General features: G+C 40.2%; 1 protein-coding gene across 1 annotated transcript; it reads right to left on the bottom strand.

The window, feature by feature from the left end:
- Positions 1 to 694: 694 nt before the first annotated feature.
- On the bottom strand, positions 695 to 6,208 carry LOC137400995 (uncharacterized). Its single transcript, XM_068087335.1, has one exon. It carries the CDS (start codon positions 6,206 to 6,208, stop codon positions 695 to 697), a length of 5,514 nt encoding a protein of 1,837 aa, XP_067943436.1.
- Between the last annotated feature and the right edge of the window lie 4,482 nt (positions 6,209 to 10,690).

The following is a 10,690-nucleotide window of genomic DNA, read 5'->3' as shown; positions in this document are numbered from 1 at the left end:
TACGAACCTAGCGTAAACCGCTATAGTGAAATCTTTTGCCGTCTTTGAAAAACACTCACACAGCTAAATCAAGAAGTCAAACGAAACAAATTAGCGATAAATGCAAAAATGTTCTGAACAGAAAAATTGTCAATTAAATCATCAGTTGCGTGTTACTAGTTGAACTTCCAAAGTCATAATGCCGAGCGTGGATGGAAGATAATTGCAGGAAGTGAAGGCGTGTCGAGACACGTCAATACACGTCGAAACAACCCTTGTGGCGCCTTAGACCCGGATACAGCGATGTTTTACTTAACACAAGACAATAAAATTGGTGAGTTAGTAGAGACAGGAAATGTTAGTAGGGTTCTCTTACACTCCCACCAAATATAAATTCTAATAGATTTTATATTTCCGCTGCACCATGTACGCAATTGGACTCAACAAATGTCCTTTTTTTTTCTTTTTTTTTCATGTCAGCACCTTTTTTTGCAAAACCATAGTAGTAATACCAAGGTCATATTCTAATAGAAAACAATAGGTTTGAAGGTAATGTAAGTTATACAAAATATATAAAGTTCTATCCTAACAACAACAAAACCAACACAAGCAACAACATAAAACAAAAAAACAAAAAACTAACATCTAAAGTTGAATTAGCACCACAAACGGAGGTTGCTATTAAACAATATAATATGGGCAATGTAAGTGGGAATTATATATCCTCTAAGAATTTTACTAGTTTTTGTATGGGACGTTGAAGATAAGTTGGTTCTGCCATCTTTTGCCCCTTCTTGTCTAAGTTACAATTTCCCAGCCTCACAGTCACCTTACGCACTAAACCGTCTTTACCTGGAAACACATCTTCAACTCGCCCTATTTGCCACATGTTCCTCGGCTCATTGGATTCAACTATAAGTACAACATTTCCGACCTTCAAATTGTCTTCAACTTTCGTCCAGGTTTGACGACGCGTGATGTTGTCTAGATATTCCAGTTTCCATTTTCTCCAAAACTCTTGAGCTACCCACTGTACCCTTTTCCATCTAGCATGGCAGTATATTGCTTCATCAAAATCTCCAGGTGGTGGCGCAGTGGGTTCCTTTCTTCCTGTTAGAATCATGTTTGGTGTGACTGGTGTTTCTTCATGATTAGAGAAGTTGATTGCTCCTAAGGGCCTGTTGTTGACAATAGCAGCAACCTCATAGAATGCCGTTCTTAGGGAAGTACTGTCGAGTCTAGAACTTTGCCTTAATATGTCATTGAGCACTGCTCTGATGGTACGGATCTGCCTCTCCCAAATGCCTCCCTGGTGGCTTGCCGTCGGGGAATTAAATACAAACTCTATGCCTCTATCGCATAGGCATCTTTTTGCTTCCGCATCCAACAAATTCTTGGCGCCGACAAAGTTTGTTCCATTGTCAGAATAAAGCTTTATCACAGAACCCCGTATGGCGATGAAACAACGTAGTCCATTGAGAAAGGCGTCGGCAGTTAAATCGTCTAAAACTTCAATGTGGAGAGCCCTACTATACAAACATGTGAAAACTAATCCGTACTTTTTCATTTCCTTCCTTCCCTCTTTAATCGCGTATGGGCCGAAGCAGTCCATTCCTGTGTGTGTGAACGGTGGGGCACAGCTAGTTCGGTCTTGAGGTAACTCTCCCATTTGCTGTCTCATAGGCTTTCTTTTCATCTTCTTGCATGGCATGCATTGACCTAATTGTTTTTTAACTGTTCTTATACCCGATATGAGCCAGAGGCCATTTTGACGCATGGATGTTAGCGTGTAGGAAGGTCCCATGTGGTGTGAAATTTCATGGTAGTAGTTAATAAATAGCTTACTCGAGTGAGAGTTCTTTGGTAATATTATTGGATGTTTCTCTAGCTCGGTAAGAGATAAAGAATTTCTTGCTCTCCCACCAATCCTTATTAAGCCATGTTGATCCAGGTAGGGGCTTAATCGAAGCAACGAACTTGTTTTCATCACTTGGTTACCTTTTTTCAAAACTCTGATTTCCTCTTGAAAATATTTTGTCTGTGTAATTTTCAATACTAATCTTTTGGCCGCTTCGATATTTTCAATTGATGGTCGCGTCAGAGGAATCTTTAAAGACTTGTTCTTGGCCATCTGGAGTAAGTAAGCAAAGGCTCTTAGCAGTTCCTTGAGCGTGCTATACTTCTTCAACTTGTTGTACATGTCCATGAGTGTTGAAATCTCAGTCGCTCTGACAACTTGGACTTTCTTAACTTCTGGATCATCCTCTGACACTTCTCTTCGTGTCGACATATCCAACTGCAATCTATGTTGTAGTTCTGGCTGCGATCGTAAAAACTTGGGACCCATAAACCACATGGTGCGTTTTAATTTTTCGGCCTCCATCCCTCGAGAAGCTATGTCGGCAGGGTTTTCTGCCCCGGGTACGTGATGCCATTGCTCAGGGTTAGATGCTTGTCTAATCCCATAAACTCTGTTAGCAACAAACGTGTGAAATTTCCTCCTATCATTGCAGATATAGCCAAGCACGATGGTTGAATCACACCAAAAAAATGACTTGCTTATATCCATGTGCAGTTCCCTTTGAAGCGTATTGTTGAGTTGGGTGGCTAAAAAGGCACCTTGTAGCTCTAGTCTCGGAATGGTAGTTACCCCTTTACTGGGTACAACTTTTGCTTTTGCCAACACAAGATTGGTGCAAACATTTCCTAGGTTGTCAATGGATCGCAAATACGAGCAGGCACCAATGCCTTCCAGCGAGGCATCTGAAAATGTGTGCAGCTCATACACGCATTGCGTCTGCAACCCATCCAGGCACCTAGGTATTTCTAGTTGGAGTTGTGACAGTTGAGTAGCCCATCTGTTCCACAATTGATTCATTTCCTCATTGAGAGGTTCATCCCAATCAACACTAGTCTTATTGACCTTCTGCAGTATATTTCTTCCCTGGTGTGTGAATGGTGCTAAAAGACCAATGGGATCAAAAAGCTGACCGACTACAGACAGTATGCCACGTCTTGTGACAGGCCCCGCTTTAACCTCATTTCCACTAAATCTGAAAAAATCTTTATTAAGGTCCCACTCCAATCCTAGGGTACGTTGAGGGGACAGATAATCTGCAAACAAATCGATTGCTCTCTCCGACTCGGGAATCGATGATAAAACTGAAGAATCATTGCTAATGAACTTATGAAGTCTTAAATTTCCTGTTGCGCAAAGAGCCCTAGCGTCCTCAATAAGTTGCTGGGCTTCTTCCGTTGTGTTCACGCTTGTGATACCGTCATCAACATAGAAATCTCTCCGTATAAATTCTGCAGCTTTTGGGTATTCCCCGGCATGGTCGTCTGCTAAAGTTCTCAGACCATAAGTGGCAACAGCAGGTGAAGATGTGGCTCCAAACAAGTGCTTTGTCATCCGATACTCTTTGACTTCTCCCTCTGTTGTTTTCCATAAAAAGCGCAAATAATCTCTGTCAGATGGAGTAACATGAAAATTGAAAAACATTTTTTCTATGTCGCAAGCGATTGCGATTTTTCCTTTTCTAAACCTACACAAAATCCCAAGCATACTGTTGGTCAAATCAGGGCCTTGAAGCAGATGCTGATTTACAGATGTTCCCGAATATGTAGCTGCACAATCGAATACCACACGGAGTTTGCCTTTCTTTTGGTGCTTTACTGCAAAGTGTGGTATATACCACACGCAACCTTTCTGAGGAACAATATTGGTAGCCTCTTCAGCATGGCCCCCCGAAAACATCTCTTGCATGAATTTTACATACTGTAGTTTAAACTCCGAGTCGCTCTCAAATCTCTTAAATAGTGAAGTGAGGCGTTGTTCGGCTTGGCGTTTGTTGTCTGGTAAGTGTGGTCGCTGCCTAAATGGTAAAGCCATCTGATAAGACCCTGATGGTAGCACTTCCGTTGTTTGTTCCATGATGTTTAGAAATTTTATGTCTTCTTGAGATATGAGGACATGATCGTCGAGCTTGATGCATGTACGGTGTGTAATAAGTCTTCTATCTCCTTGCCGTCTGTTGTCTGCTCCAAAGACGGTCCACCCCAACAATGATTTCCTGGCATACGGCAAGCCTTTGACTTGAACTAATGCTTCTAAAGGGGCAAAAGCCTCGGGACAATTAGCTCCTATTAGCAATCCAATGGGAATGTCCATCAAAGGTGGCAATTTGCTTGCAAACTCTTTAAGATGAGATAGTTTTGCCACATTATTTCTGCAAGGAATGTGGTCGCGATTGCATGCAATATCTTTCCAACCATAGGCATCTAAGTAAGTGAAGTCTGCTTGTTCGTATCCTTGTATTCTAATATCTTGATATAAAGTGACCCATTTTGTTGATTCTCCTGTGAGAGTTTCTACTGTGACCAATTCTCTTGTGTAGTCGGGTTGGAGATATTTCGCCAAGTCTGTATTGATGTAAGAGTGGTCTGAACCTGAATCAAGGAGCGCGTATACAAGTAGCGTTTTTGCAGGAGATTTGTCAGTAGTTATATGCACTGGCAAGATCATGCTGAGGGAGTTACCTGTTGTACCAGTTTTCTTTGAAGATATCCGTTTAAGTTCTGCACTTGGTTCTTTTCTCGGCTGAATATTTGTGCTGGGCATCGATGTGGTTGAGCTTCTTTCACTTGGTGGCTTTGGAACCGCAGCTTGTTCTTGGTTTCTCCAATGTTTAGATGTTGTCGAAAAGTCGATGTGTAGGACTGTTGGATGTCTTTTCCCACATCCTGTCTTGGAACAAAAGGTTCTGTTTGGGCACTGTCTTGATACGTGTCCTCTTTTAGTACAGCCAAAGCAAAGACCATTCTCCTGAAAAAATAAGTTCTTTGGTTCTCTTGGCAGTTTAGCAAGTGCCCAACATTCGTTCGTTAGATGGGTTTTCTTACAGTAAAGACATTCACTTATTTGAGAGGTTCCTGTTGAATGGCTTCGTAATTTCATTGGATTGGCTGGAGCATAGCTCCTTTCCCTTTTATTGAAATCTGGCTTATGTTGATAGTTTTGACTTGCTTCCTGTCCGCTGATCTTTCGTTCTTCTTCCATATCTTCAGCTTGCTCTTTGACGAATTCTGCAAATTCATTAAAAGTAGGATAACTGCTATATTCTTTTACACACACTCTCACCTTTTTGGCCCAGGATCTCAACATCCATTCTGGTAATTTCCTAGCAAGAATCTCATTTTGGTTTCTGTCATTCAATAGGCGCAACTCATCACAACCTCGCATTGCGGATTTGATGTGACTTAGAAGATTTGCGTATTTTCTCATAGAGTCAGCATCCCTTGTGCCAATCTTTGGAAACTCCTCAAGCTTTTTTCTTAATCCGAGAGCAGCATCATACTGTTTACCAAATCTTTCTCTCAAATCTTTCCTTGCGTCTTCATAAGCATCCATTGTGTTGGTAAGAAAATACCCACTGACTGCATCAAATGCTTTACCAGAAATAAACCTCTTGAGGTGTCTTAGTGGTTGCAGTCCTGTTAAGCCTTCCGATTCAATGTAGGCGTCAAAGTCTATTTCCCATTCCTTGAACATAGTAGGATCACCCTTAAAAACACTGGGTTCGAGGGTTGAGCGCTTTGTGGACTTCATCGTTGCGATCAATGCTTTGGTGAGGGCTTGTATTTCACCTGAACCAGAGTTGTTCATTTTTGTCTCAGCGTTTGAAGCTGCAGACCCTGTCTCGGATTTGGGAAGACGATTGTTCTTGTTGTTTGTGGAAGAGCTCTGAGAGTCCCTTGCCTTCTTTCTAGCCATCAGCTGCTGAAACTTTGCAGCTGCCTCTTCCAGCTCTCTTTCTATATCACTATCATATTCTGCGGAGTTGACCCTGCTTGCCTCTTCTATTCTCTCTGCTAACGTTCTCTTGCAATCATCAACAGTTGACCCATAATATTCAAACATGTTGTGTAGTGTGGTTAACCTTTCCTTATCATCAGTCAATTCACACAATTCGACCCACTTCTCCTGTATTTCCTCTAACATCTTCTCGATAGCAGAAGAAAAATCTTGCATTTCTTCTTCGGTGTGCATATTCGTCAGAAAATCTTCTATTTTCTCCAGTTCATCATTTATCAACTTTGGAATATCCTTGAGTAATGTAGACTTTTTGATACGATCAGATGTTCTAAATATAGGTGGGCTATTCATTCTGTGGCCACTACCTGCTCGTGACGTGTGCTCTGCTGAATTGGCATCTTGTTCTGAATTCATTATGTTTAAAAGAGCAATAATGATAATACCCTGAATTCGTTTATAATTACAGAAAATCAAGGGTGAAAAAGCTGAAATAGATTGCTTTACAAGTAAATACCACAGTCAAGTCAATATCAATACGAAAATTAAATCTTATACTTTTACACAAAAGAGCTTCAATACCATTGAAGCTGCAAAATATGTGATCTACAAGAAATTTCAATACGACTAGTTTAGGTATGTGAAGTCAACAAAATAATACCAGTTGCAAACTGGGCCGAAAGCGCCACAATAGATTATAAAGTACGAGCGAGGGCCGGCCAAAAATGTCAGACACTTCGGAAAAGACACTAACCGCGGCAGCCAAACCGTGTGCCAATCGATTACCAACCGAAATTAGCCACCATCCAAGCAGGGCAGTTTACAAGAATAGTAATCCAAAAGATTGCAAATTGCTCAAAGAAAAAATAATATGACAGTTTCAAAACAGAGTGACAATTTTTAATATTTTTTAAATCTTAAACGATCTAAAACTGTTCAGTAGTTATCTAATAAAGCTATCGAAATGTTTAACGCTTTCGAGTATCCTAATATTTCCTTATCTCAATAGTCTGAATAGGATTCTTAGCCGGCAGATATATTGTTCTATTTAGCCGGTTCGTTGTTTCGGTAATTACTGAACGTATATTCGTCGACTTAAATGGCGTTACGATGTTGTGTGGTATATCAACAGTGTAGGTCTGCATGGCGACTCAGGGATCCCGCGTCAATCAGTGTCCTTTAAATAGTTGAATATAGCCAGTACGTCGGCTCAATAGTTGAATATAGCCAGTACGTCGGCTCAATAGTTGAATATAGCCAGTACGTCGGCTCAATAGTTGTGGCACTTGTGTACACACGTTCGGTAAATACGAGACACATTTAAGTCCGCCCAGCAGTTCTTTGATGTTCGTTGGTTATTTTCTCTTCCAGGAAAGATTTCACTATAGCGGTTTACGCTAGGTTCGTAGCTGGCAAGTGTATTAAGCTGGAATTGATTCACTGATTTGGAGATGACTCGTTGATGTTTTATTCAGTCAACACTTTTGATTTAGCTGTGTGAGTGTTTTTCAAAGACGGCAAAAGGTTTGTGTCGATAATTTTCTATTTCTATAATATCGTTATTTTTTATATTGCTGTGGAAGAACTTTTAAATATGTTAATCATTTGTAGATTTCACGGTTTCGGTGTTGACTGAATAAAACATCAACGAGTCATCTCCAAATCAGTGAATCAATTCCAGCTTAATACACTTGCCAGCTACGAACCTAGCGTAAACCGCTATAAGAACACCTTCTCATTAAGTGCGCTTGCCAGTTTGGTGTCATGGCATCTGGCAGTACCAGAGCATCTTGCCACCTGGTAAAGTTATCTGAGAGCACCAACAGTGATTAGTTCCTTTCCCGGGTAGTAAGGAGCAGACTAACTACGTTTATGACTGCTTTTCCGGGTAGTAAGGAGCAGACTGACTACATTGATGGCTACTTTTTATTCAAGTCGACTGACGTAGAGTCTTTGCTTTTTACCGGCTGTCCTGGTTCCATCATGTTAGCCGCCTGGCGCACCTCGCAACTTCTTACTAGACTTTTCCAACCCCAGAGTGAGTCAGGGTGTGTGTCTGCCATACGATCATTTTTTTTTATTTGGTGGACAGGCGGTGCATAACCTTAGGTGGTTCTGGGAGCCACCCGAGCTTCTAGAACTTCATCTAGCCAATTTCAGAGCCTCCTATTTCCCAACTCAAGCTGTTCTGTAAAACTCTGCTCTACTCTGTAAAGCTGTTCTGTCATTGAGCCTTTATGCCTATGAGAACTCAATGCCTCTGCCCTTTAGCTGGCCTAATGTTCCAAAGTGTATCAAAATTCTGTCAGTATCTTCAGCCACAAAATCAATTACTTAAAGGTTTTTTTTTAACACATCCAGTGAAAAGAGGAGTGATCAGTCTGTAAAAAAAATTCTGGCTATAAAAGAATGGTAAGTAATGCTCAGTAATAGTGTTTCGGGCATGTTTCGAGTGTTTCTTTTAAACTAGCATCACAGGCAAACTCAAATCTTCTCTTGCAAGCTTGAAAAGGCCTTTCTTGAGCATGTCCTGCACCTGCTTCTCTGTCGCTGCTTTTTTGTTCAGCGCAAGTTATAAGGTGGCTGAAGAGTCTGTCGAGTCTCCTTTTAAAGTAGGATAAAGTGCTCAACATTTGAGGTTTTGTCTATGCCCCCATCTCCCGTGCTAAATATGGTAGTGCAGCGGTTCAGAGGCTTGGGCGATCTCGCTGTCTTGCTTGGCTTGTGGCAGTTGAGGCATGCTGCCTAAAACAGCTTCTTCAGGTGGGCTAGCATGCCATTTACTGGCATTTGACTCTTTTTCCATGGCAGAGGGCTTTTATCGTCAATATTAGGGGCTCCACTCCTGTGTACATGCCAATAACAACTTCGAACCTGAGGGTTAGAGGTTGTCCTGCCGGTTTAAAGCACCTGGCTAAGACCTGACTTTTTGGTGTGAATATTGTCTATATATATATACTGTGAATACAGTATATGAAGATTCACTTTGTGAAACTGTGAGTGCATGCCAGGCTATCATGATATTCTACTGCTGTGTTCAATATTCAGTTAAAAACCACAATATTCGGAAAATCATCCAAACTTTTATAAGTTTTATTGCATTTAAATAAAGCACACCTTGATTCACATGTCAGATCTAAAGCCCCTGTTTAGAGAAAAAAGGTAAGATTATCATGAAACTTAGAACATCTTGTCACTAACGGCTGGTGACTTCACTAGTTAGACCATTTGAGACTAGTTGCGTCATGTAGTATCACACATTACAAGACATAAAATCTTAAGGATGACGCTGGAATTAATGACATCCCACAAACATTCACACACTGTCATTATGTTGCATAAATTTGAAGTACATGCGTAACACAATATCACCTACCATTGCAGTTTTGGTCTAAAGTTTGATAGACAGTATCCTCTAGTACACACTCTCCTCTGTAGCACCATTGATTCTCACCACATTTGGTACCGTCTGCGGGGGCGATTACTTGTGACCCACATTTTCCGGGCTGATTAGGTAGAGCACAGTATAGGTTGAGGCACATTTCTATACCTTGTTCAGCGTAGTATTCCTAAAAACAAGCATATGGGAATTCCATTAAACAATAATACGGGAATTTCATTAATGTACATCTGTAAACATTTACCTGTCCAGTTGCATGAAACAGTTGTTGGTAAAGTATGATAGACATTACCTCTATTTTGTAAACAGGACTGTAGATCTACCAAACTTAGCCTCTGTTCAACTCCTGTCAAAAGCTTACAAACTTTGGTTTGTAGTGGGAAAAAGGGTAAAAAGGTGAAATAGCAAACATAACTATCTACTATCTGGCGCATAAAAATACCTCATCTGCTAACAACTGTTAGTCCTTGTCATACTGCCCTGAACAGTGAAGTCTCATGTGAGTTCACATCCTTATAACCAACGTAAAAGCTTACTTTCAACTTAAAGCTGCGAAATTAAAAAGTTGCAGTTTACGTATCACTTTTTGATTATTCTACCAAAAGAATTAGGTTGCTATGAACTCCACAACTTCTCTCTTATACATCTTATCATGACTACTAGTTAAATGCATACTTTGACTTTAACTTACTTCATAGCAAGCCTCAGTTCCTACAATCATGTAGCACTGATCATCTGCATCATAGATCTGTCCTGGTAGATACTGTGCTATGCTCTCAGCAATGGCACCAGGATAATTTGGCATTGCAGTCATCTCTCCTAAGCACTCGACACTAAAGATATACAAGTTTTGTTCTAAATGAGAACCATTAAGTGTAAAAGGAAGGGATTGAGGCAATCCTTAAACCTGTCAACATATTCACAATGAGTGGCTATTGCTCTCCACAGATAAATCAACTTGCTACAGCTGTGGGTTGAACACTGAAAAACCAATTAAATCAAGTAAGCATGTAGTACATGTGTTAGAGAATGTGCTACCATAGGTAGTGCTTACTAAAAATTAGATCAGTAACTATAAATAGATGAACCTGTGGGACCCGTTGAAAACCTCTGTCATGAAAATAACTGAAGCCGCCATCAATTGAATTTTAGCCAACGTTTATTATTCTCTTCAGGATAGCATGTGGATAAGATGTTTTGTCATGCAAAGTCAGCATTTTTTGCCTTTGCGCTAGAAAAACATTATTTTTATATTTAAAAAGTTATATTTATAAAATTTTATTTTATACATAAAATGTTTTTAGATACACTGATTTAACTACATGTACTTCTTTTTAGTAAACATGTCATGCCATGCCAAGTTACTTGATGTAATCATATTGTTGGCAAGCAACCTTTAGCGGCTTCCGCTAACAATTATTGTTGTTAGTAGGTAAACAAACTTTCAGTAATTTACTAAAGACAAGAGAATGTTACCTTTTTACAGTTACTACTGCAGA

The sequence above is a fragment of the Watersipora subatra genome, chromosome 7 (genome assembly GCF_963576615.1).
Source record: "Watersipora subatra chromosome 7, tzWatSuba1.1, whole genome shotgun sequence".
In the NCBI taxonomy this organism is placed as follows: Eukaryota; Metazoa; Bryozoa; class Gymnolaemata; order Cheilostomatida; family Watersiporidae; genus Watersipora; species Watersipora subatra.
This window is presented reverse-complemented; position numbering and strand designations above follow the sequence as displayed.